General features: G+C 56.4%; 2 protein-coding genes and 1 long non-coding RNA gene across 7 annotated transcripts; 2 read left to right on the forward strand and 1 right to left on the reverse strand.

Moving 5' to 3' along the window:
* Nucleotides 1-817: 817 nt before the first annotated feature.
* On the forward strand, nt 818-11,328 carry ITPA (inosine triphosphatase). The gene is made up of 9 exons (XM_045528979.1): nt 818-905; nt 1,365-1,497; nt 3,416-3,473; nt 3,568-3,632; nt 4,264-4,337; nt 5,166-5,197; nt 6,854-6,969; nt 9,563-9,639; nt 10,842-11,328. Exons 2-9 carry the CDS (start codon nt 1,432-1,434, stop codon nt 10,981-10,983), a joined length of 630 nt encoding a protein of 209 aa, XP_045384935.1. The 5' UTR covers nt 818-905; nt 1,365-1,431; the 3' UTR covers nt 10,984-11,328.
* Nucleotides 11,329-13,017: 1,689 nt separating this feature from the next.
* On the forward strand, nt 13,018-18,750 carry LOC123622542. Its single transcript, XR_006729535.1, has 3 exons — nt 13,018-13,587; nt 13,994-14,081; nt 15,573-18,750. It is a non-coding gene; the product is annotated as an uncharacterized LOC123622542 (long non-coding RNA).
* Nucleotides 14,727-25,249, reverse strand: SLC4A11 (solute carrier family 4 member 11). Of its 5 annotated transcripts, none has more exons than XM_045528976.1 (19): nt 25,037-25,249; nt 23,156-23,200; nt 20,898-21,050; nt 20,725-20,774; nt 20,238-20,463; nt 20,078-20,159; nt 19,707-19,830; nt 18,244-18,459; nt 18,073-18,166; nt 17,841-17,966; nt 17,648-17,761; nt 17,430-17,562; nt 17,082-17,155; nt 16,552-16,819; nt 16,125-16,481; nt 15,873-16,046; nt 15,587-15,782; nt 15,335-15,504; nt 14,727-15,153 (listed from the first exon to the last, which is right to left on the reverse strand). In XM_045528976.1, the coding sequence occupies exons 1-19, from the start codon at nt 25,107-25,109 to the stop codon at nt 15,084-15,086; spliced, it is 2,745 nt and encodes a 914-aa protein (XP_045384932.1). In that variant the 5' UTR covers nt 25,110-25,249; the 3' UTR covers nt 14,727-15,083. The 5 variants fall into 5 exon arrangements, with proteins under 5 accessions (XP_045384932.1, XP_045384934.1, XP_045384931.1 ...); XM_045528978.1 differs by lacking the exon at nt 25,037-25,249 and having other exon boundaries at nt 16,125-16,293; nt 16,375-16,481; nt 23,156-23,324; XM_045528975.1 differs by lacking the exon at nt 25,037-25,249 and having other exon boundaries at nt 15,873-16,293; nt 16,375-16,481; nt 23,156-23,324.
* Between the last annotated feature and the right edge of the window lie 1,197 nt (nt 25,250-26,446).

Genomic DNA, 26,446 nt, shown 5'->3' on the forward strand with positions numbered 1-26,446 from the left:
CTGCCCTGTTGGCTAAGCCTTAGACCTCCCTTGTGCTCCAACCGTAATCCTCTTGAAAAAGTAGGTTCTCTATATGAGGATTTCAACCTAATGAATGTTTCTGCAGCTTCCTCTAAGTTTAAAAATGTGTTTCTCTAATTTGCATTTTTTTTTTTTTTTTACTCGTGCCACAGTGTGAGAAACACTCGGATGTGAAGAGAAGCTACTCTGCATCCTGAATGATCCATTTCTTGGCTTTGGAAAGTCACCTATGGAATTGTAGATGTCAGTTGTGATTTTACATTACAAAGTACCTACTACTGCCAGGCACTGGGATTTAAAGATGAGATGGTGCACAAAAACAGACGAGGTTTTTACCATTGTGATTTCTAGAGAATACGGAATATAAAATAAATGCACATATATCTGCAGTGGGGATATTGCTATTCCTAGGGGAGCCCAGTGCTATGAGAGCAGATAAAGGAGAGGCCAGGGAACGTTTCCTTGAGGAGCTGAGGCTCCAGCTGCCTGAGATCCAAGAAAGGCACCCAGGTAGGGGGGACACTTTTTATTCTCAGGCTCCTCTGGGTAGGTGATGTCCTCCGGCCCTTCTCTGCCCCCAAATTCCCATGGCCACTCCTCCAAAGGCTCTACATGAGTAGATGGTTAGTGTTTCTGCTTCAATAACAGAAAACAGGTCACTACCCAAAGAAGTGGGTTCCACACTTGGATGAGCATCAGAATGACAAACAGCCGGGTAAGCACAGATCCCGCCCCCGCCTTTCTGGTGCAGAGGCAGAGGTGGCCATTCAAGAGCTACTGCCCCAGGGTTCCAGGCAGCAGGCAGAGTGCTGAGTCTCCGGAGAAGGGAGACAGATGACTTGCCCAACGGGGTTTTCAGCAGAGGTTCAAGGCTTGTGTCACAGGTGGGTCTGTTGGGGCACTTCCTTCTCCTTGCTGTGTCGGGAATGCAAATTACAGAGCAGAGCGGGCAGGTGAGGAGGGGCTCAGGAAGCGGGGCTGAAGGTGAGGTCAGGATGAAGGTTTGGGAGCCCTTGCCTCGAAGACTGATCTCCGAGGCAGTCACGGAAAGCGCAAACCCCCAGGGCACAGAGCCGCTGTCCGCTCCCCTCGGTGCCCGCACCGCAGAGAGGGGCGGAAGCAGGGGTGGGCGTGGTCTCTTCTGGTCTCGAAGACGGCATCCCTAGGCGGGAGGGGCGCGTCTTTCGTACTAAAAACCTCCAGCCTTGGGAAGCCCTCTCCAATTTGGATGCAGGAGGCTGCACAACCTGCGCTAACCCACGCGCCAGAGACACGTCTCGGTATGTTAATCGGCGGTCCCAGACCCTCAGACCGGAAGCTGAGGCACCCTCTTCCGCCACCAGCCGGAAGTGTCCCTGGACTCAAGGCTAAAGGGTTCCCGGTGGCTCTGCTGGGTAACCGGGGGTTACCATGGCGGCCTCCTTGGTCGGGAAGAAGATCGTGTTTGTCACGGGGAACGCCAAGAAGCTGGAGGAGGTACCGGGAGGGCGTGGGGGGCCGGCTGGGAGGCATAGGGTAAAGAGGGAGCTTCCAGGCGGAGGGCAGCACGCGGGAAGAGGCGTGGTGGGAGAACTCCGAGCTCGGCTCGGAAGGATGGGGCGGGACCCTGCTGTGTAGAAGGGCCTGGGGCGCCCCGGGATAGACTAAAGGATGAGGGTCTTGACAGATTCCGGCACAGGGCTTGTGAGGTCAGCTGCTGGGGGGGCCAGAGTAGTGGCCGGGGGCGGACCACTATTGAGCTAGACCCCATACCGGGGCCCCGACACCTTTCTTGGACTGATGCAGATCCCACTGCTGGCCCGGGAGTGGCAGCGGCCGGGAAGGGCGTGGGGCAGGGTTCCAAGCTCAGCAGTCCACGCCCCACCACGGTCCGGAAATGTCCCAGCCTCTTTATGCATCTGTGAAATGGAGATGATGTAAACAACTGCTTCACTCGCTATAGAGAGGAGGTGTAAAGGAGGCATTGGATCCGAAGTTTCTGCTACTGGGACTTTGTGGCTAGCAGCCGAGAGGACTGTGGGGATTGATAGAACGTCTTTGGCTGCAAGTAACAGACACGTAGGGAACTCATGTAAGCCACGACGTGTCTGTTCTAGGAACACGATTCCCTCAGGGGCTGTGCTGTTCTGTCCTTATAGTTTTCGCTGGATGCTCATCCCTAGACATATTGGGATTTTTCTTCTTTCTCCCCAGCTGGTGGAGAGGGCAGTGAGGCTTCTGCCAGACATCAGCCCCTGCTCAGTTAGCCATAGCCAAGGAAGTTGGGTCATGTGTGGGGAATCAGAGGATGACATCCACCACCCACTGGATATGTTTGAGGCAGACCAGTGAGGTGCAGTCACTTGGGGAAACTTCATTTGTTCCTAGCATAGGGACAGATGGCATTTCTGTGCTAGGACAGGGTGGCCTTCTCAGGAGCCAGAGCCTTGTGCTGATTAAAGGTTTGGGATTCTGAGGCCAGACTAGTCAAGCAGACAGGCAGTGCCACCCTGAACAGAGCCCATGTGGGATGGGGGGCACCAGACCCCAAACTTCTGGCTGAGAACATTGCCTTCTCACATTTAAAGAGAGGGCTGGAGTAGCCATGAGAAGCTCCTTGGAGAAGACGGACTTGAACTTGGGCTAGAACAGGGTGTCTTAACTCTTTTCATCCCATGCTATGCCATTGGCAGACTGATGAAGCCTCTGGACCCTTTCTCAGGAAAATAGTTTCAAATGTACAAACTAAAATACTTAGAATTACAAAGGAAATCAACCATATTGGAATACAGTTCTCGAAGTATTACAAATGTTTGTGACCTCGTTATATATAATTTATTAATGCATTAAAGGATTCATTCTCATAGTGCATATAATTACCTTAATTTTAAAATGGTGAGGATCATAAATGATATTTTGAAATATTTGCAAAAATTATAATGAGATAAAACATGTTTGATTTTAATAGGTTTGAAAGTCACAGAAACTGCTAATACTATTTTGTTGTTTTTATTCATAATTGAAAAAGGTGCTATGTTTCAGTTAGGGGTTAGTAAAAATAAAGAGGTATTTTTTTCCCATCCAAGTCTGCAGGCCTTCTGAATTCTGAGTGACCCCAGATAGGGAATTTGTGGCGTTAGAGGATGGATAGGGTTTCTGGGAGCACTGAGAAGAGGGTGTTCTGGATGGGGGGTTAACACAAGCAGAGATCTGAAGTAGGAGGGGTAGAGGAGTAGGAAGATGGAGGGGGCTGGCTTGTTGGAGTGGGACCCTGACAGCTGGGGTGGGGCTCATGGGCCTGACTTGGTAAGCTTTGGGGGCCGGAGAGTAACTGATGAGAAAGGTGGAAGGCAGCTCACGTAGTAATGGGGGATTATTAGCAGATGGTGATAAATGTTCTTTCATTTTGGAACAGGTCATTCAGATTCTAGGAGATAAGTTTCCATGCACTTTGGTGGCACAGAAAATTGATCGTATGTCTCTGTTTTCTTTTATTTTTAAAAGATGGTTCTTTTGATTTCTCTGTCTCCCTGTGACCTGACTGTGTGTATCTGTTTTCCTGACAAGTGCCAGAGTACCAGGGGGAGCCAGATGATATTTCCATACAGAAGTGTCGGGAGGCGGCTCGCCAGGTGCTTACCCTGCCCTTGTCCCACACTTGCTCCTCTTGTCCAGGTGACTCCTTGTCCAGGTGGCTCCTGGGGCCTGTGCCTGCTGGAGGCGGGCAGAGAACAATAGAGTAGGCACAGTTTGTGGTGACTTCCAAGACCTACCCAGATCCATCCAGGCTGGGGGCAGTTAATATTGGCCTTGGAACACTGCATCCCTTTCCCAACCTTGACTGCATGGTATCTCTCCCAGACCACCACCATACACAGACTCTCTCCCCTGCCTCCCCCAGTTCTTAATATATACATTCCAGCCCTACAATCTCCCCATACACACATCCCCCCCCCCCCGCCCCCCGGCTCCCCGCACTCACGCCTTTCTGTGGAACTGAGAAGGAACACATTGCTTGGGTGTGAATCCCAGCTCTCCCATTGCTGTGCCTGGAGCAAGCTTCACAACCTGCCAAAGCTTTGGTGTCCCCATCTCTAAAATGACGATAAGAGAGTAGCTGTTCTTGATATGAACCTCTATCTACTGCTGCAGATCTCTGCTAGCTGTGAGTCCGGCCCCAGCCTGGGTGACCTGGGAGTTTAGGGTGGGGACGGAGCCTGCAGCTGGTAATGGGTCTCAGGGCTGCATGTCCTTGTGCTGCAGGTAAAGGGGCCTGTATTGGTGGAGGATACCTGTCTGTGCTTCAACGCCCTCGGAGGGCTTCCTGGCCCCTACATGTAAGTGTCCCCTCTGCCCCGTTGCAGGGCCCCAGACACAAAACCATCGGAACTGCAAAATGATTGGTTACCTGATATGGCAGGTCATTCATGGTCTTGGCATCAACACCAATATTTCAGATTGTCCTGAGGAAAGATTACCGATAGGGGAGAGGCATGCCTTTCTTTTGTAAAGCGTGAGAATGAGATTCTGTAAGTGGAGATGGGAAAGGGGACCCACCCATTTGAGAAGTACATTCATGGGCAGATCACTTTCAGGAAAGAGAAAATAAGCAAGTAGAGATCTGAAAATTGATTTCCTTAAAACTGTCCAGTGCCCTGGCCCCCCTTAGAAGGTCTTTGTGTATCTCCAGGGTACAAATACCCCAATTGGAAGACCCCTGCCTGGGGTTGGAGGCATAAGTGCTGTTGCTGGGTTTGGGGTATATAGATCTTTAACTTCTGGGTGACCGATCTGTTTGCTAGGGCAATTGCATCCATGTACACTTATACTCACAGTGTGTATTATTCCACATCCTCACCAGCACTGAGTATTATGACTTTTTACTATTTTGCAATTTGAGGAATGTGAAGTGTTATCACATGCAGTTTTAATTTGCATTTTCCTAATTACCAGCAAGATTGAAACCTTCATTTGTTTATTGATTCTTCTGTGCATTGCCTGTTTGTTTCCATTTCCTTTTTCCTGTTGGATGACTTCTTGCCGTTTTTATTTGAGACATGCTCTTTCATTTCTCCTTGGCTGCACGTGGGGCACATCCCAGGTAAGAAGGTGGTAAGAAGATTCTTCTGCTCCTGGTGTCTGACTCCCCTTTATTTCTCTTGCAGAAAGTGGTTTCTGGAGAAGCTAAAGCCTGAAGGTATTATCCCCTTTGTTTCTTCTCTTGGATCTGTTGAGAATGATAGTCTGGGGATGGTCTAGGGAAGAAGCCCCAACGAGTAATGGAGTCCCAGGTTCTACTCGTACCATGGAACCTCAGTTTTCCCATCTATAACCTGCAGCTCACCCTGTACTTCAGAGAACATTTGAGATAGGGAGGACTGGATGGGACAGGGGTGGTGGGAGCTGTGCGGTTGAGGGACAGAGGGGCTGTAATTAATTCTGGGTCTCAATAGGGACTTGGCCCTCCCTAGTGACTGCCTGTGTATGCTTGCCTCAGCTAGGGCCTGCCCTGAAGGATTGGGGGCTGCCCCTCCTGGGCCCCACAGCAATGCATACCCTGTCATACTCAGTTGCAGGCCAAAATGTTCCCTTTTAAGGTGCTTCTAAAAACATTTTATAGGCCAGGCACTGTGGCTCATGCCTGTAATCCCAGCACTTTGGGAGGCTGAGGCAGGAGGACTGCTTGAGGCTAGGAGTTCCAGACCAGCCTGGACAATAAGCGAGACTCCGTCTCCACAAAAAAATAGAAAAATTAGCCAGGCGTGGTGGCACACACCTGTAGTCCCAGCTACTTGGGAGGCTGAGGCAGGAGGATCATTTGAGCCTAGGAATTCGATTCTGCAGTGAGCTATGATTGTGCCACTGCACTGCAGCCTGGGTGTCAGACTGAGACTCTGTCTCCTAAAAAAAAAAAAAAAAAAACGTATGAAGCATTTCAAACATGTACAATAGTAGAATAATGGCTATAAATATATACAAGTATTATTTATCAATTAAGAAAAAGATCCACTGGGAGGCTGAGGCGGGCAGATTGTTTGAACTTGGGAGTTCAAGACCAGCCTGAGCAAGAGTGAGACCCCATCTCTACTAAAAAAATAGAAAGAAATCAGCTAGACAACTAAAAATATATACGAAAAAAAAAAAGAAGAAGAAGAAGAAAAAGATCCAACCCATGGAGCAAAAAAAAAGAGAAAAAGAAAAAAGAAAATAAAGAAGAAAGAAGTAATAAAAAACTTTTTTTAAATTAAAAAAAATAGAAAAAGAATAGTAGAATAATGAACCTTATATCCCCATCAACCAGCCTCCAGGATTATCAACACTAAGCCTATTTTGTGACCTCTATAAAACCCCCCCTAATTTTTTCTTAGTCCAGTATTTTTAAAGCAAAGCCCAGATATCACATCATCTGTAAGTTCTTCAGCCTCTATTTCTAAAAGATGAAAAATTTAAAAAACCATTAACCAACTAAAATACAATCATTTCTTAATATTACACAGTCTATTTTTTGGATTTCCTTTGTTGTAGCAAAAATGCCTTTACAGTTGGTTAGTGTTGAATTGGGAGTCAAACAAGGGCCACATTGCACTCGCTGATTTTCTGACTTACCAAAGTCCAAAGCCGTGTGTCAGCCTGTGCCAGAAGGAAGCGTGGATGCCCAGAGCCTTCCATTTCAAGCCTAGCCCCCGCCTTGGGCTTAGCTCCCTCACAGGAGCCAGGGTGAAACCGTCACTGCCCTCCCCACCCCAAGTTGGAGCCTAATTTCCCCTGTCCCCACCCTTGATGAGCTTCTCGGGTGTGGGAGTGGGAGCTGGGCAGCACAGATGCACTGAGCCCTCCCTGCACCCACTCGCAGGTCTCCACCAGCTCCTGGCCGGCTTCGAGGACAAGTCAGCCTACGCGCTTTGCACGTTCGCGCTGAGCACCGGGGACCCCAGTGAACCGGTGCGCCTCTTCAGGGGCCGGACCGCGGTGCGTAACCACCTGGGCGCCGTTCCCCCGCGTGCCGCCAGGGGGCGCTGCGGCCGGTGTCTTCTTGGCGGTGGTGGGAAGGGTGTTGGGGCCAGAGTTAGTTACTGAGCGCCAGGCTGGGAGGCGCCCCAGGGCAGTGCAATTAGAAGTCCTGTCAATCCGGAAGCCTGTTTGACCCTGGGGCTGGTGTTTCAGGGAAATACTTGGCTAACAGCTCCTGAGGCCTGATAGATCCAGACTGCAAACTGAAGGTGACAACTCCCAAAGCTACCTCTGTAGCCTGACTTCTCCAAGCTCAGCTCTCCTTATCCAACTGCCAAGGTGCTTGAGTGTCTTGCAGCCTTTCTAGCCTGTCATGTTCATATAGAGTCTTAATCCTTTGCCCAAACGCATTCCTTCTCCAGCTGCGGTTCAACACCCGACACCTGCCTAGCAGACCCTTAGGTCTAGCTGATTCCGTCAGGGTCCAGACCACCTTCCTGGCTGGCCTGCTCCCCCTGTGGCAGGAGTGCGCCTTCTGTCACATCACTCCTTTGCTCAGTCCCTCCTCCTCAGGGTAGAATCCAGAGGTTCCCCTGAGGGCTGCCCATAGATGTTTTGTTTTACCCTGCCTGGTTAAATTTGTTGTTGGTGGTGGTAAAAAGCATACAATTTACCATCTTAACCTTTTTTTCCCCATATCCCCTCAAATTGCTTTTTAGCCATCTTAACATTTTTAAAGTGTACAGTAGTGTTAATTATATGTACATTGTTGTGCAACAGATGTCTAGAACATTTTCATTTTGCAGAACTGAAACTATACCCATTGAACAACTCCCCTTCCCCGACCCCAGCCTCTGGCCACCACCATTCTATTTATGGTTTTTAAGAGTCTGACTACTTTAGCTATCTCATATAAGTGGAATCATACAATATTTATCTTTTTGTGACTGGTGTATTTCATTTAGTATAATGTTCTCAAGGTTCATCCCTGTTGTAGCATGTGTCAGAATGTCCTGTGGCTTTAAGGCTGAATAATATTGCATTGTATGCATAGGTAGACTACAGTTTCTTTATTCATTTATCTGTTGATGGACATTTAGGTTGCTTCTACTTCTTGGCTATTGTGAATCGTGCTGCCAGGAACATGGGAGTGCAGACATCTCTTCAAGATCCTGTTTTCAGTTCTTTCAGATAAATACCCAGACGTGGGATTGCTGGGTCCTATTGCCTGGTTAAGTTAGTTGTAGTTGTCTTCTGCCTTCGCAGAAATGTCCCCCTCTCTTGAAAAATCGGAAGCTTAAACAGCCACAAGCCCAGGTTCCTGCACAGTGACTGTGTAGTAGCTGCCCTGCTGGCAGGGCCTGCATCATTGCAGTCCCCACTGTCCTCAGCTTTGGCTGCTTCATGCACTTTGTTACTTGCCCACCCCCACTTTACTGGGGTAGCCTTGTTTCTTCATTTTGTTCTGTTTTCACCTGTGCACGCACAGCCTCAACCACATTGTCCTTTCAGCAACTCAGATACACCAAGCCTTTCCCCACATCAGAACCTTTGCACCAACTGCGTCCTGCACCTGGAATGTTCTTGCCCTAGCCCTTTAGGTGGCCAGTGTCCCCTCTTCACTGTGGCCTTCCCTGAGCTTCCCATCTAAGTCACTCTGTCCTGTTATTCTTGAGCTCAACACCTGTCCCCTTTAAGGCACTTTGCATTTGGTAGTCATTCATTTGCTTACCGGTGTGATGCCTGTTTTGCATGAGAGGTCCATTGTATGAGGGCAAGATGAGGCCTGCTGTGACCCCAGTCCTCAGAACACTGCCTGGCCTGCTGTAGGTCCTCAAAAAACTTTTATCGTATGCGTGAGGTTCAGAGTTGTTCAGTTACTGGCCTTGGTCACACAGCTCCCCATATTGGAAACAGAATTTGCCTTTGGGTCTAAATGACTTGACATCTATGTTGCTAATTCCCATCATCCACGACCTCCCTTGTAGTTTTCAGTGAGGTTTTTTTTTTTTTTTTTTTTTTTTTTACTTTGATGGCAACATGACATTTCATGTCACTGGATTACAATTTGTTCTCTTTATAGCATTTTCGTTTTGGAATTTGCCTATTACAGCCAGTACTTACTGAGCTCATTTATGTGTTGGCTGCTGTGCTGAGTACTTCCTATTATGGGATTTCATTTCATTGTTAGAGCCTCTCTGTATTTGGAGCAATACTGTAACAGTAGCAGGGATAGGGCTTGTCCCCAAAGTTCAAGGCTCTTAACTTGCTATTAGGAGAAAGTACTTTCTGTCCATTTTCAAAGTCGACTCATTTTTCTTCAATGAGGTCACAGTTTGTCCAAGGTATAGAGAGGGAGGGTGGCCCCAGAGGTGTTGGTGGACCGATCAAGTACAGGGTCCCTCCGTATGAGGGGAGAGGTGCCCCACTGTGTGTTTTATTTATGTATTCAGCAAACATTTGCAAGTACCGTGGACCCCTGGAAACTGCATTTTGAGTAAATAGGGTCAGATCAAATTCATAAACTAACCAAACTCAAACTGGCTGCTGCCCTCTTAGCGCGTCTCCTCCACGCCTGGTTATACACCTGTCCTCCTCTTTCCTGTGACAGGGCCACATCGTGGTGCCCCGAGGCTGCCGGGACTTCGGCTGGGACCCCTGCTTTCAGCCTGATGGATACGAGCAGACGTGAGGAGCCCCAATTTCTTCCCCAGGGTGTGGGGTCAGGATAGCTGTGGTCTGGCTCTGGTGGCTGCCCCACCCAAGTGCAGGCACGCGGATGTGGGTGGGGCAGGCTCTGAGGGTGTCATTCTAGCTGGAGGCAGCTCTGCTGGGGTGTTCACAAGGAATCTGGGTGGCCCTGTGCATGGTGTGGAGGAGGCAGCTGGGTGGAGCTGGGAGCGCCGGGTTCTCAGGCTCCAGCTTACCCCAGATCAGCTGTGCGACCAGTAGCTGCCCCTCTCTGGCCTTGGCTTGTTACATATAAACATGAAGACTTTGTGGGATGATTTTCTGACTCCCCATCTAGATTGGGAAAATGTTGGCACTTTTGCAGCCTCTGGTGGGCACCACATTAAGCCCTCCCAGTACCAGTTCTCAGTACTTCAGACTAATGCCCGCTTATTTACATGGGATGTTATTGGAATGAGGCCTCCCAGGCTGAAGAGTCCCTCGGGGAGTGTGGCCTCAACCTCACCAGGGTAGCTAGGCAGGGCTGAGGACATTGTGAAACAGCATTGTCCAAGAAGCTCTTTGGTGACAGAAATGTTTTATTTCTGTGCTGTCCAGTTGCATGGCCACCAGCCCCACGTGGCCATGGAACACTTGGAATGGGGTTAGGCTGAAGGTCTGAATTTATTTTTCTTCAGCTGTAATTAATTTAAACAGCCACAGGTGGCCAGCGGCTACTGTATTGGACAGCACAAGTGTGAAGGCCACAGGTGGGTGTGGGATTCTCACGGCACTGGAGTCCTGGCACGGAGGACGGGCCCCTGGCCAGCTGCTCGGGTCCTCCCCTGCCCCAGTGCAGCAGAGGAGATGGCTGTGTTTGCTCTCTCAGGCCCCGCTGCTTCCTGTCAACAGACAACAAAGCTGATCGAACATGCAGCTCATCCCCTGTCCCCAGCTTCCCATGATGTTTTGGGCACACGAGAGAAAGTTTAATATCCCTCCATGCTCATTAATATGGGTTTCTACCTCCAGGGGAATTTAAAACTCTAGCCAATTTTTCAAAAAGTAACTGGCTGCCAGGAGCTAGTGTCTCTTGCTCCCCTTTCCTGGGGGCTCCGTGAGCTTTGGGCTTCAGAAATTGAGGGGAACTAGAGTGGGGGGTGCACTTCCTCCTTGAATCTGGGATCCCTCTTCTCTGAGCTGCTGCTGTCACCCCTCAGGTACGCAGAGATGCCCAAGGCTGAGAAGAACGCCATCTCCCACCGCTTCCGGGCCCTGCGCGAGCTGCAAGAGTACTTTGGCAGCTTGACCTCTCCTGGGGCTGGACAAGGCCACTCAGGCCCAGGGTCTGGGGAGGGCTAGCCTGGAACCTCCCCCATCAGGCAGGCACCCCTCAAAGTACTGCCTTCAGGGTTCCCCCTTCCTGGGGGTATCGAGGCAGCCTCACCAGCCCTGTCTCAACGAGCAGCTGGCTCTGCTTAGAGGAAGTTTGGGCAGATTGACACCATCCTTTTGCCCTCAAGGATTCAATCATCTCCCTACAGCCTCCAGGCCTGGGAACCTAAAGAGACCTTGGGTGTTAAAACTGGCCTTGGCAGGATTGAGGGTTTGGGAAATAACCATGCAAACAGCCTGAGATGTTTTTAAAATGCAGCAAATAAAATTTCCGAATGGCTCATGTTTCCAAAATAAACCAGGTATATCTGTTTTGAACCCTGCCCCAGGCAGGTTCCTGTCTCCTGAGTCCCTTGGCAGATGCAGGAAGCCTTGGGGATGGGGGTGGAGGTGGGGGGGGGTGTCAAGGGCAGCACTGAGTGGAAGGTGTCACATGCTGTGGTGAGCTGGAGTATTACATCTCCACTGGCATTCTTTCCTCATTCTTTAAGTCATGGATCACGGGCTGACCTCCCCCTCGCCAAATCCACACCGTCCACTTAGCCATGGGGGCTGCCCCTGCCCAGCCAGCCTCCGTGGTCTTTGCTGGGTCGGGATGGGCAGTGTGGAATGTCCAGTGCTTTTGCTTCATGCTGTTATACATTTGGACAGCTAAAATGTTGGTTTATGATTAATGCCAAGTTGTTTGTTTTTTTTTAAATAGAGATGCGATCTCGCTCTGTCGCCCAGGCTGGGTCTCCTGGGCTCAAGTGATCCACCTCCACCTCCCAAGTAGCTGAGATTACAGTTGCAAGCCACCTCTCCAGGCTACTTTATTTTTTTAAGTTTTTTTAGAGATGGGGTCTGGCAGTGTTGCCCAGGCTGGTCACGAAGTCCTGGCCTTAAGTGATCCTTCTGCCTTAGCCTCCTAAAGTGCTAGGATTACAGGCATGAGCCACTGCCATGCTGTCCCCAAGTTCATTTTTATGGTGAGTCTTTGACCCCAGTTGGGTTGACATGCCACAGTTTAGTCTGGGGACTAAGGCCCCTCAGGAGGCCCGGCTCAGCTGCCCCAGACCCTTGCTGTGCCCTAGCGAAGCCATTCCCTGGGAGGGACTTTAGGGCCCATGGGACTCCCTTATGTTTCCTGCAGGTGATCCTCAGGTAAGCAATGGGCAACCCCACGGGAGGTCAGGTCAGGAAGCAGGTGGGGCTGCTTAGCCTGGAGAGAGGGTCACTCCCAGGCTTAATTCTGTGCTCACAAGCAGCTCTAGAGAGTTCTCTGCAGTCCCTGTTAGTCCTGGCAAGGTGGCCCAGGGCCTGGATCGAACAGTTCTGAAAATTGTTTCTTCCCCTAAACTGGGGCCATGTGCGTGGGTGAGGGCAGAACATTCCTTCACTACCCTCTTGCCGCAGCTGGGTGGTTTCCCAGCAAGCCCCGCGCCCTTGCCCAGCCTCCTGAGCAGCCTCCTGGGTAGGTGGGTGAAGTCAGGCTGGTCCTGAGACGTGCAGTGCTGGAGGCCTGCCTGCTCCTCGCCAGGTGATTCTGGATGCGGCCCCACATGCAGGGAACACCCCGGCTCCTGGTAAGGGGTCCCCAAAGAAGACTCACATGCCACCTGGGGGGGGGTTGGGGCAGGGCACCCCTCTTTGTTCACTGCACAGCTCCTCCAGAGCTCTGCACGCACAGACACCTTCGGTTCCCTTTTTTTGACTTTAGCTACTGTGATATTGTGAAATATATATATATATATATATTTTTTTTTTTTTTTTTTTTTTTTTTTTTTGAGACAGAGTCTTACTCTGTCGCCTGAGCTAGAGTGCTGTGGCGTCAGCCTAGCTCACAGCAACCTCAAACACCTGGGCTCAAGCAATCCTCCTGCTTCAGCCTCCCGAGTAGCTGGGACTACAGGCATGTGCCACCATGCCCGGCTAATTTTTTTCTATATATTTTAGTTCAGCTAATTTCTTTCTATTTTTAGTAGAGATGGGGGTCTCGCTCTTGCTCAGGCTGGTCTCAAACTCCTGAGCTCAAACAATCCACCCGCTTCAGCCTCCCAGAGTGCTAGGATTGCAGGTGTGAGCCACGGTGCCCGGCCATATTGTGGAGTATATATTTGGTCTTTAGCCCCAGTGTCCTGGTAGGCAACTCCAAGTAATGCCTTTGTGTGCTAATGGTTGACTGACAGCTTTAGGATGGGGGCTGGTCACTGGGAAGACTGCGGCAGGGGTAGCGGGCAGCTGGACACGAGGCGGCTTCTGGAGGGTGCGCCCCTTCCCCACACCTCGCCCCACGCATCTCTTCGTCTGTACTTATCTGTTATATTAAACTGCAAAACATGCTTCCTTCTGTTCTGTGAGCCGCTGTAGCCAATCAGTCAAACCCAAAGGGAGGGTTGCGGGAACCCTAACTTGAAGCGGGTTGGCCAGCAGCTCTGGAGACCCAGACTTGCGACTGGTGGGAAGGAGGGGGTGGCCTTGTGGGACTGAGCCCTCAACCTGTGGCATCTGAGGCTATCTCCAGGTGGCCAGTGGCAGAATTTAATTGGAGGATGCCCAGCTGGCAACTGCTGCAGAACTGATTGATGGCAGGTGAGGTGAGGTCCCCTTATTTGGCCCTAGAAGCCCTCTGTGTTGATTGTTGCCATGTGTGAGAGCAGGGGAGGGAAAACACGGTTTGAGTTGGCTTTTCCACACTGACAACAGGGTGAGCGTGTTCGCACCCACCCTCGGCCGTGCACAGGGCTCCCCGGCCCCCGCCCAGCACCACCCAGTGTACCCAGTGTAAGGGGCATCTCATGGCTGCCTCGCATTTCTGGTTGCAAAGGGTTTGAGCATCTCCTGCCACTCATTCCTGTTTGGGGCTCCCTCTTCTCCCGATCGCAGCCTTTGCCTCTTTTCTACTGGGGCTGCTTTTTCTTGCTGGTTTGCAGGAATTCTCTGCATATTTTACATATTAGTCCTTTCCAGTCTTAGATGTAGCCAATCTCTTCTCTAGGGCTGCTACCTTAGCCCATGGGGCATTTGTCAAGCCAGAGTCCTGGAAGGTGATGTGACAGGCTGTCTACCACTGCTGCTGCTCCCAGGTATGCACAGGGCACACCCCCTTCCGCCCCCAGCCTCAGGTCCATATTCCTTGCTTCCTGAACCCCCACACCCTGCCGTCTGCAGTTGCACTTCCCTCCACCCACCTCGAGACACTGTCACTGCCCTGGTGAGAGTGCAGCACCTGTAAAACCTCGAATCCGCAGAGCAGACGGGATAGTTCAGAACTGCTGCTCTGACACACCCCCCTCCCCGCCCCCCCCACCTGCCTGTTCCCAGTCCCTCCTCAGGCCCCCTCCCCCACCTTGGCTCCCCTCAGGCAGTTTCCACCTGAGTCACCCGGCCCCTTGCTGTCCCCCTTGCTGTCCGCCCTCCTGGTCCCTCCATGTCACACTGCTCTCTGCCACAGCACCTCATGGGCCCAGCCAGGCCTTCTCCTCTGGGCCCTTGCACATGCTGTTCCCAGAACATTGTCCCTGCAGGTCCTGGAAACGGCCACCCAAAGGCCTTCTGGGGCTTCCATGTTTCACGCTGGACCAACATCTGCTGTGCAGGGTGCGAGGTCATAGCCCACAGGTGGCACACAACAAATACCCGTCCCTTTCACTCCACTTCCCCAGAGAGTGTTTCCCTTCCCGAGTGTGGGGCTGGCGTGGCGGTAGCAGGGACAGAGGTGGCACAGAGAAGCATAGAAACAAGAGCTTTATTCTCTAATGTGCACGCAGTGAGTTCCTTACACAATCAAGGAAATGGTTTCTCTTTCAGGCATTGACTCTTTTATCAAAAGAAAATCCATCCTGCTTAGTCCCACCCTGGGCAGTAGCTGCCCTGAGCAACGTCTGTGGCCCAAAGCTAAAGGATAATAGGGAGAGGGGTGGGCACACACCACTGAACCCCCACAATGCCCAGACAGCCTAGGCCTGAGTCAGCTGTGCAGGGGCGCAGCACAGCAGCCACCCAGAGCCCACCTCCCCACGGAGCCCCAGGGCCAGCCTGGAGCATGGGGCGGGCGGCAGGTGGATGGGGTGTGCCCACGCCTGCCATCACGGCCCGTGCTCAGCATCCATGACGTCCAAGTATTTGGCTTCAATGATTCTGGGCAGCAGGAGGTAGCTGGAGGAGGAGAGGAGGGAGGGGCGGGGAGAGGAGGGAGGGGCGGGAAGATGAGCACAGGGACAGAGAGAAGGTGCTGGCGCCCCCCAGCCTACCCACAGGGCCTCGCGGGGCCCCTCCTGCCCGCTGCCTGCCCCAGCCCACCCACTCTCCCGCCTGAGGCTGCGCTTTTCCCCCTTACCGGATGGGGATCATGGCAATCATGATGAGGGGGAAGATCATCTTCATGTAGGGCAGGGAGCTCATGCCGAAGGCACAGAGCAGCAGCAGCTGCAGGACCTGCAGGCCTGTGAAGTAGTGGATCTTCCTCTGGGGCACCCTCCGGACGTAGTGTGTCGGGGGGTACGAGGTCTGCGGGCGGCAGGGACCAGGTGTGGGCAGGCAGGGGCTGAATCCCCACTCGCAACCCTCCCTTCCAGGGCCAGGTGCTCACCTGCTCCTTGAGCAGCAGGGCCACACGCTGGAACAGCTGGTTGTCATCGAGGGAGGTGAGTGCGATGTAGAGGAAGAGGCCGTAGAGCACGGGCTTGGGGATCCACTGCAGCGGGGTGGGCAGCAGCAGCAGGGAAAGGCCCACCAGGATGCTGGCGCCCAGTGAGGTAAGCCGCGTCTCCTTCACGTTCACGATCCTGTGGTGTCCCAGGGCCAAGCCTCACCTCTGGAACCTTGTACACAGGGTCACATCCCTCCCGGGTCTCAAGGGGCCCCCTCACACTCACGTCTCATAAATGTGCCCGTTCTCCACGCACTCCTCCACTAAAGCCAGCGCCCGCACATGCAATGGGGAGTGGGGGTAGGCGGCATGGATCCAGGGCAGCCCAAACAGGGACAGCCCCGTGTTGATGATGGCCAGGAGCAGGAGGTCCCAGTGGTAGGCAGTGCCCTTTACCAGCCTGCAACAGGTGGGCACGTGAGCACTGAGCCCCCTCGGCCCCCTAGGGTCAGGCCCCTGCCCTCGCCAGCCCCCATACCTGTTCTCTGGGGCATTAACCAAGGCGGCCACCAGGTTCTGCTCGATGAAGAAGAGCATGGACAGCAGCAAGCCAAGGCCCATGGCACTGATGATGGCCTGCAGGGACAGCGAGTGGATCTGTGCCATCTCAAACAGGCTCTTGCTGGGGTTGTAGCGGAACTTGCTCACTGCAACAGAGGACAGGCCCCTGCTGCACCTGCAGTACCCAGGAAGCAGCCCCACGCCACCCTCCCCCAGTCCCAACTCACTTTCAATTTCCCGGAAGCCGTAGGAGCTGATGAGGGAGAAGGCGAGCACCGAGATGGGCAGGGCGCAGTCGGACAGGACCTCACGGACTCGGGGATGCAGGTAGGGGCTGCAGACAGGTGGGTGGTCAGCGCAGCCTGTGGGCCGTGTGGCCCTCCCCTCAGCCCTAGCCCCCTCACCTCTTCTTGAACTGGTAGAGGGTGTAGCCCAGCCAGAGCGTGCCCAGCATGATGAGGAGGCTGAGCACAGCGGTCGCCCTGCCCGAGTGGATGGCTTCCAGGCTGCCTGCCGTGGCCGGCTCTGTGGGGCTGGCTAGAAGGCTGGTGTTGAGGGCAGTGTGGAGGCTGGTGTTGAGGCTGGCGCCGAGGCCCTCCAGGCTCACCGGAGATGAAGCCCTCTTTGTGTGGTAGTCGTCCACGTGATGCCCGTAGTAGTACTTCGAGAAGACTGTGAACAGGGCCCATGGGCCTCAGCCCTTTGGGCTCTGGGAGGCCAGGGCCTAGCTTTCTCCTGCAGCCCCATCGCCCTCCAGTAGGTGGGGCTGCTGCTCTCCGCCAGCCACGGCTCCCAGAGCACCTCGACCAGGGGAGCACCCTCAGCTTGCACCCCTCCTGTCAGGCTCCTGTCAGCCCAGGGCCAGGCCACAGCCCGGAGCCTCCCATCCCAACCTAGCTCCTCCAGCAGCAGGTGGCCACTGCTGTGCACTCACTTTTAGCCGTGCCCTTGACAGCATCTAGCACGAATGTGATGGAAATGAAGAGGGCGATGATCTCCTCTGTAGACCTGCCAGGAGGCGATGGGCCTCGTAAGAGGGGTTGTGTGTATGCCGGGGGTGACCAGATGCTTCCCTGAGGCTCTGCATGGCCCCCCATCTCCTCCTGCCACTAAGGGGACCCAGGCCCCAGGCCTTGCCCAGTGAGCCCACCCCAGCCCCTGGGGGCAGCGATATGGTGGGACACCCCATCCACTCTAGGGTCGCAGGGCCTCCGAGGCTGGCAGAAGGCTGACCCAGATCCCCAGCTCAAGGGTCCCAGGGGCTCAGGGAAGGACCAGTCACCTCTTGAAGAGACTCATGAGCAGGCTGAGGTTGAAGAAGGCATAAAGCGCCAGGAAGAAACTGTTCCACAGACCTGTCCACGCGTAGAAGGAGTTGAAGTCCAGGCCGTAGTCGTCACAGATGACTCGAATCACTGCAGGCAGTGGGGTAGGGTGGGGTTAGGGCCCAGCAGGGACTGGGGACCTCGGGCACTATCTCCCGCCTCAACCCCACTGTACCCTGGATGTAGAGGGCCAGGGGTGCGGTCGTCAGCAAGATCACCAGCGGCTGCCCGGAGAAAAGTGCATACAGGAGGCCTCCGATGCTCTGCCCGGCGATGGTCTTCTGCACGTCTGCGGGGGTGGGCGGGTCAGGTGGGCACCACGGCCCCAGGCCCTGCCCGGCACACCCTGCCCACCGCCGGCCCCTCACCGATGGCCCCGTCTGTGTTCTCATCGTTGAGGGACCCAAAAGCAATCGTGGGCAGGAGGCAGGCGAAGTAGAGGAACAGGGTGGTGGTGATGTGCTTGCCCAAGGCCTTGTTTTTCCCCATAATGCCTAGGAATGGGGGTGGGACAGAGGGTTTGTTGGGGATGCAGGACTGGCCCACACGTGGGCCCGGGGCCTGAGAAGCCGAGCTCCGGGTGGGTCGCAGGGCACCTACCATCAGTGAAGTCCAGCGGGTACAGAGGGAACCTGCGTGCGATGTCCTCCCGGATGCCCTTCCCAAAAGGGACAAAGTCCTTGCACTTCAGGGGCTGAGGGAAAGGACAGAGTGCCTGTTAGCCCTGTCTGGCCCATGTCCCCTCCTGCCCATGCCACCTCTACCCCGTACCTTCGGGTGTCTGTGGCCATGGAAGGAGACCACGCTGTGATCTTTCGTTCTCGTCACTGGACACTGGCTGGCCATGGTGAGCAGCTGTCTCTGATGCACCAAGGCCTCCTTGAATTCTTCCTCCGTGCGGGTCTCCAGGAGCTTCTGGCGGAAGGCGATGTCCGAGAACATGGTGGCAAATGTGCGTGCCACCTCCATTGCGGTCTTGGTGCTTTTCTGGGGGTGGAGGATGTCAGAGTCACGTCCACAGCCCCTGGGGAGCACAGGTGTTCCCAGGCAGGTGGAGGCGCTCTCAGCACGCACTGGCAGCGGGTGTAGTTCCCCCAAGTTCAGGCATTAGTGTGCCCTACCACAATTTCCGACAAGTCGGCAGATCACCAGAACCACCATCGATCTATGTTTTTTATGCACGCACGATTTCTTATACGCTCAGATATTAATCTTGTCCTAAGCAACAAAAATCTGTGTAATCATGGACAATGAAATCACAATAAACAAAGGCATTTACCCAGCTATGTTTTGCCAGTGGTATTTGTACTGTTCACTGCTTTATATGACCTTCAGAGGGGGGATCCAGGCCCATGAGGCCCTCTCCCTCTTGCCTGGCCAAGGTCAGGACTGACCATGAACCATGAACCCAGTGTCCAGCCCCCACGGCAACCTGCTCACCTCCCCAGCCCAGGTCCCCCGCTCTTGCCTATGGTCCTGGGGTTCTGTACACACCACACTTCAGCACAGGAGGGGTCAGGGGCTGGCCGAGCTGCCCGAGGCACCAGTCTAGCAACTCAGCCTCAGGATACCTCTGCTTCTGCCATTCCGGCCACCCTGCTGGGCGTCACTCCTTCTGACCCTGAGCTGCCCTTCCTCTCTCACCGGCATGGGAACATTTTGGGAGGTCCACAGCAAGTCTATGAGATCCCTGGGAGGGATATTCCCTCAGCAGCCCCTCTGCCCAGGGGAAGCCAGAGGAGGGAGGCCTGTACCAAAGGCAGGGGCAGGATCATCAAGAAGCTAACAGAAGCTTAAGCGTTAAGGCCCTTTCGAGGCTGTGGGAGGGTTCCTAGCAATCTTCTATTCAGGATTTTCCTTAAAAGAAGACTCCCCAAACTGAATCAGCTGCAGCCCCCACAAAAACAGGGGGCCTCTGCCCAGCAGGTGTACGGTCCAGGACAGAGTATGGGTCCTTGGCCAGCAAATCATAAAGTCAGCCAACTAGAGGGGTTAGGGTGGGGGGCAGGCCAAAGAAAGGCCCCTATGTTTGAATAAGAATAACTGTAAAAAGCATTTCTTTTCAGTCAAGAAGGAAATATAGCCTCCTGGGAAACCTTGGAGGAATCCAGGATGTGGCGGGGACCTAGCAAGAACAAGCAGAGAGGAAGGGGAGGCCTCCTCTGACACACGGAAGCAGGGGACCTGGGACCCTCTTCCCCAGAAAGTAGAGCCACCCCAAGACCTCTACTCACCATCTTGGGTGGGGCCAGCACCAGGATGACGAACCGAACCTCACAGGAATTTTCCCCCCAGTTCTGCGGGCGAACCAGGCGGCTGATGCACACGTGCCGCTTCTGCAGGGCCTTCATGGTACAGCTGGCAGGGAGAGGGGAGGGCACACAGTGCACGCTTGCCGCCTGGGCAGCTGGGGCTCCCCCACCCAGGACCCCTGACTATGACCCCTGGTGACTGCTGTTAAGGCAGCAACAGAGACCAAATGGGATGGAGTGCTCCGACCCTCTCCCCCCCGACATGTGCCAAAGTAGCAGCACTCATAGGGGGCCAGCCTCTGCAGGGACATGGGACACCTAGCTCCAATGTGACAAGTGGCCTGGCAACTCACATGATGCAGAGCCACGACTGCTGGTATCGCACCCCTGTGACTGTGGCAGTGACTCCCTGGATGGTATCGGACAGCAGGTGAACTGAGGACAGAGTGGAGGCGGGCCAGGTCAGCCGGCCACCTCCTGACCTCCCCGCCAGGCCGGGAGATGCCGCCGTACCTTTCCCCTGCATGGGGGCGTCGGTAAAGAGCATGGCCATGAGCAGGTCCAGGTTGCAGTCAGGCTCGGTGTTGTTGGGGTCCTGAGCGAAGTGGCGCAGCATGGTCCGCAGCACGTTATCCAGTGAGGTGGCCGTCTCGTTCAGGACGATGCTGGCCTGTGCCAGGAAGCCATCTAGGTCCCGGTGCGCGCGGATCTCTTCCTTGAAGTTCTTTAACTTCAGGTACTGAGGGGACCCCAGGCACAGACCACAAAGGCCCATGACTGAGACCACTGTCACTGCCAGGCCCTCCCCTCCATGGTGGTCCCCGGCTGCCCCTGCGCCCTGGGACCAGCCCCAGCAGCCCAGCCTCAGGCTAGTTTAAGATCCTTGTTGGGGTGCTCCTGGAGGTGTGGGGACAGGGAAACAGCAAGAGGAATCTAAGGGAAGCAGCCACCTCGGCCCAACTAGGGGCCTCGGGACCGCCCTGCAGGCCAGTCCGCTCACCTTGCGGGAGGTGTGTAGGAGCACGCAGCCACCGTGTGCGGCCTTGCTCTCTGCGGAGAAATGGGGAGGGCTCAGGGTGCCACCCCAGCTCTTCAGGCCTCTCTTGGTAGAGTGGGGCCCTACCTGCCCGGCCCCCTGCCCTCCCCAGCCTGTCCCTGCTGCAGCCCCCATACCAGTCTGGGAGGGCTGCATCTCCAGGTTGACATTGACAAAAAAGCGGATGCTCTCGCCAGACACGATGGAGGAGTTGACGGTGTCAAAAACCTCATCCCCCAGGCTTTCTTCACGGGCTTCGAAGGTGTCATCTGCATCATTCTTGTAGTAGTCTAGAGACCCAAGAGGCCACCAAGAGGGCCTGGCTGTTAGTGCTGCACACCAGAAGGAGGGGTTCCACGCCCAAGGAGTGGGGGTCCCTGGACTGTCCCCCTCGGCTCACTCTCCAGTGAACGGTGGGAGAGGCCCCCCGAAGGTCAGGCAGGAGCCTCAGGCCAGGCAGGCAGAGTACCCAGTCCTGCCCCAGCCCCATGCAGAGTACCCCTGCCCGGTAACTTTCTCCAACATTCTTTGGCTGTGGGAACCAAGGCCCTGCATTGCTTCAGCTTGAAAAAAATATTTCCACCCCCTCAAACTTTGGGCCAAACATGGGGTGTAATGATGCAGACAGGCCTGCCCTGCCCCTGCCCTCCCAGCACCCCCAGGTTAGGGGACTCAAGGGAAGGCAGAGCCACTGCAGTAGCTAGACGGCCACCCTCCCCTGCTGCCTTGTTGGCACAGTCCAGACATCGGACAGGACCCAGGAAGCAGAAGATCCAGAGAAACAGCCAGGGACGGACAGGGGACGGGGTTTCCGAGGAGGCCTCATCCCGCCCTGCCCCATAATGCCCTTCCCCCAGGGTGGCCAGGGTGTGTCATGGCACCCCTGGGATGCGGGACCTCAGAGCAGAGTGCCCACCCCTGCTCTGCCCCTCAGCTCCCGCACAGCACAGCCTCCTACACGTGGGAGGCGTCCGGGCCACAGGCACATGCTCCTCTCTTCCCTGAGCCCCGCCGTGCTCCCTGCAGCCTGCGGGATCACAGTCTGAGCCAGCCCTGCCACCCGTGCCCCGACCGCCGGCTCCTCAGGCCAGTCGGCCAGCACCGCAGGCATGCCAGCTCCTATCTTCCCAGCCGAGGGCTTCCCTCCCCGGAGGGCCTTGTTCGAGGTTTCCTTGGAACCTTCTCCTCTGGGAAGTCCTCCTAGGGCCCTGTCTCACTCCGGGCCCAGATGGCCCCTCTTCTTGACTGTTCTGTGGCTTCCCCACTTGTGGTTGCTCCCAGGAAAGGGGCTCTTGACCCCACTGATGCCTGACAAACACCTGTGCAGGGCCAGGGACGGGTCAAGCAGCACGCCTACACCTGCCAGCAACGACTCACCCTGAGTCACTTCCACCTGTGCCCACCAGTTTCCTTGGCACATCCCAGGCCCCGTACCCCCAATGTCCTGAGCTCAGCCTGGGCCCCTCCCATGTCAAAGACCCCAGGGACTGGTGACCTCTCCAGCCGCAGGCCTGCACAGTGTCCAGAGCCCAGGGAAGAACCATTAGGTCAAAAGATGTCTTCACTGCTTTTGTCATGGAGCTCATGACAAGCTCCCTCCTCATTCCAGGGCTGCTTTGTTTAAACTACCTGGTTCCCCCAGTTCCAACCTGCCCCCACCTCCCCTCTGCCCCTCACCAGCACCCACTGTGCCCCCTCCCTGAGCTCCACTTTTCTCAGCTGTAGCTCTCCCCTGGTTAAGGACCTCCCTAGCTGACGCTACCCGGTCAGGTCCCTGGAGGGCTCCTGCCATGCCATGTCCCCATCACCCATCCCACAGCCCAGCTACATATCTAACCGGCCACCAGCAGCCTGGCACACAGAGTCCCCAGGCCCTGGGGGCCCTGGGTAGGAGCACATCACCACTATGTCCATGCACTGTCCCGCTCAACAACCCTCTGACAGGCCAGCTCACGGGGCTGGGCACAGGAATGGCAGCACGGAGCCCAGAGACATGGGGAGGACAGTTAGACTGGTACAAGCAGGGACAACGGAAGCACAGACAGGTTATATTTCTTAAAGGGACAATGCTAGCCCCCTCTCCAGGGCTGGGTAAGGACTAAGGGTTAAGGGGCACACACAGCGCTTCTTCGCCTGAGGCTAGTCAGGTAACAGAGCAGTGAGAGGAAACCAGGGGAGAACACCAGATGGTGCGCCTGCCCTCCCAGGACCACATGGCCACCAGGGGCCTGCCAGTGTCCACCCTCCGGGCTGCCTGATCTCCTCACCACAACCTCAGCAGCGGACCAGGCAGGTGGCCGATGCCATGGGGATGCGGGTGGGTGGGCTAGGTCCCCTAGAGGCTTCTGACCAACAAGTTCTCTGTACACACACTGGCTCACTGAGAGGTACTCACTTGAATCCTCAAAGTATCCATCCTGTGACATGGTGGAAGCGTTTTCTGCAAGGGAAACCAAAGAATTGTCACCAGCCCCATGGACCAGCCCTGGGCAGTCTCCTGTGCTCACCTGCACCCCACCCCACACGAACCCTGCCATTCCTTCTTACCCTTCCCAGGGACCCAACCCAGGCTATTCTGGGGAGAAAGAGGGGGCAGAGGACACTCCTAGGGAGGGGGCCTCAGGAGGAGGCAGAGGAAGCCAGCCTTAAGGCAAGAAATTACATTCCTTAGCCCATCTGCCGGGGGCAGCCCAGGTGGGCAAGGGGCAAGGAGGAGAGACGTTCTCGGGACGTTTTCCCCACCAAGTTAGGAACAGTACCACGTCCTTGAATCTGGACTTTTCTGACTGAATGCAACCCGGGCTGAGGCGGGAGGGAGGAGGCTGGGGGCGGCCTCTCCACCTGGCTCTTCTTCTGCCAAGCCCAGTACCTGGGCGCAGGTGCTGGGCCGGCGCCCTCCTCTTTGTCTCTCAGCCCCATCCCGGGGGCCATAAACGCCCATTACTTGCGCAGTTCCCCCCACCTGCCCGCGCGCCCGGGGTCACACGGGGGCGACCCGGCAACGGCCGCCTCCCCTGGGCCCCGGCCCGGGCCGTCTGGAGGCGGAGCCATTGGTCCAGAAGGGAGACAAAGCGGGGGTGGGGGAGCGTGTGAGGCACACATGGGTGGGGGGAGCCGCGCGTCCTCCCCGGGCCGGGCCCCGGATGGTCCCGGCTGTTTGTGCCGCGCCGTGCGAGGAAGGAAGGGACAGGAGGGGCCGCGTGCACGAGAGGAAAGAGCCTCCAGACTGGGAGACCCAGGGGGTCGGGGGGCAGGATGTGGAAGTGCGCGCGGGGTGGGAGCCGGGGCTGCATCCAGAAGGGAGGGCGGGGCAGTAGGGCTGGCGCCCAAGGCCGCGGGATGGACGGCCGACAGCGGGACAAGGGTCTGGAAGAGTGGGGATGGTGCACACCCCGTGCCCCATGTGCGGCAGATGGTCGCACAAACCCGGCTCCTGGCGGGACCCCGGGCTGGCCCTCGGACGTCGGAACGAGGCAGAGACCGCTGCGGCCGCGCAGGGCACGGTCGGAGGCCCCGGGACCCCCAAGAGCAGGCGGGCTCGCCGCAGCGCCGGCGGGAAGGTGCCCGGGCAGGACGTAAGATGCGACTTCCGAGGCGGCAGCGCGGCCGGCTCCGCAAAGCCCGGCGCTCGGGGTGCTGGGAGCCCCACAGCGCCGCCCTGCCCACTCCCGAGCCCCCCGCCCCTCCACGCGCCGCATCCTTAGTTCACAAGCTGTTAAGAAGTTCAAGGCGGCAACAGCAGCACAGCATTAACTAAATCAAGCGCGCGCGCCCACAGAGCCGTCCCGGCCTCCCACATCACCCGCGCACCTACCCGCGCTCGCCCCCGGGCCCCTTCTCCCGGCCGAGAAGCCCCCGCAGCCCTCTCGCCCCCGGCCCGGGCCCGCGCAGGCCCGCGGCATCCGCGCTCTCCCCGGTGCCCCCGACGACTCCGCGTCCCCGCCCGGCGCGCCTCGGACGCCGAGACCCGGGCGGCCTTCCCGCCGCGCCCCCGGGTTCGGGCACCCACCGCACGGCTGCAGATGGAACAAGCGCCTGGTGGCCGTGGCCATGGCCCGGGAGATTAGCCGCCGGACGGCTTCGACACGCACTCACGCCCCGGCTCCTCACCCGCGCCCAGGACCCTAAACTTGGCGTCTCGGGCGGGCCAGCACCGGGAGCCGGCGACACACCTCCGCGCCGCGACTGGGTCCTAATGCCGCTCACACGCCCCGCCCCGTAGCAGGAGGCAGCGCCGCCAAGGGCGGGGTCCCGTCCGCGCGACCCGCGTCCTCACCGGCGGGAGGGCAGCTCAACCCGGGGCGCGCTGCTCCCGGGCGCCCGCGGCTACTTGGCCAGAGCGCGTACATCCGCCTCCGTCGGGCCGATGCGCGCCGGACCAAGCGTGGCGGGGTTAGGGGCTGGGCAGCTTCTGGGAAGAGGCTCGATGGACCCACGGAGCTGTGCGACTGCGGAGGGTCCCGCGACGGCTTCCCAGGCGTCCGCTTTAAGTGCGCGGCCGGCCCCTGCCTCCTCCCTTCGGCCGGGGGCCTCCGCAGAGCCACGCCCGCTGGCTGCCCCGCCTCCTCCGTTCATCCCGGTGGCTCGGCCGGTAAACCCTTTTCCTCCTCCTCCTTCTCCTCCAGGAAGCCCGCCCAGACTAACTAGACGGGCCGGCGCGCATTCCCTGGGCTACGCCCTGGCCCGCAGAGCCGGCCGCTCTCCGGCCTCGGCCGCGTCGGGTTTGCTCGCTACGCGCCTCGAAGCTTCTCTCCTGGCCTCGTCGCGCCCTCGGCCTTCTCTTAGGTCGAGGTGGTGGCTCTCGGCTTCTTTCCTTCCCAAAATGGCCCCGCGCCCCGTCTCCCTTCCTGAATAGGCGGGAGCCCAGCCTGGGGACGCGCCTTTTCCGGCACCTCGTCTCCTGCGAGCAGCGTGTGTATGTGCGTGTGCACGTGTGCATGTGTGTAGGAGGCGGTGGTGCGCGGGCGGGCGCGCGCGGCCATGGGGTCTGGCAAATCCAGCCTGTGCGATGAACCCCTGGCCTGACCCTCGGCTTCCCAGGAAATGATTCCATAGCCTTCGGGCCTCGGAATGACCCAGGAACACACCCCTGCGAAGTGCTAACCTCCCAACCCCCTTCACACTCTGGCGGCCCGGCGCTTCCCCCCTCACCCCCGCTGGGACGTTGTCCTTGGTTTCTGTCCCCCAGCCACGGAAGAAGGCGGGTGGGGCAGCAGCGGACAAGCCCACCTCTGCGGAGGGGCTTCAGAGTAGCAGCCCCCAGGGGCTCCTCCCTCATGCATGGATGGCGTGAGCAAGGCTGACCCAGTGTCTCCTCCCAACAAGATAAGAGCGGATTAAGAGCAAAGCCATGGAGTGCCCCTCTTGGATGGACAGTCTGAGGGGACAGTCCTGAGCACACCCCCTTAGCACTACTCCAGGAGGCACTGGGGAAGACACCTGCTCCATGACCTGCCCCAGTACACTCTGACAATAGACTCAGAGCTGGGATGAGAAAGCCCCCAGAGGAGACCCGGGATCACTATGTGCACCCCTTTGGGTCTTGTTTAGACACCCTCTAGCTAGAGCTCCAGTTGAGGCACAGACTCCCTGTGTCCTGGGTGGGGGTGGCCGCTTGGAGGGACCTGAAAAACAGACAGGCTGACATTGCCCCAGAGCAAGGCTGGACTCCTGAAAAGCCACCCTG

This window comes from Lemur catta, chromosome 17 (assembly GCF_020740605.2).
Source record: "Lemur catta isolate mLemCat1 chromosome 17, mLemCat1.pri, whole genome shotgun sequence".
In the NCBI taxonomy this organism is placed as follows: Eukaryota; Metazoa; Chordata; class Mammalia; order Primates; family Lemuridae; genus Lemur; species Lemur catta.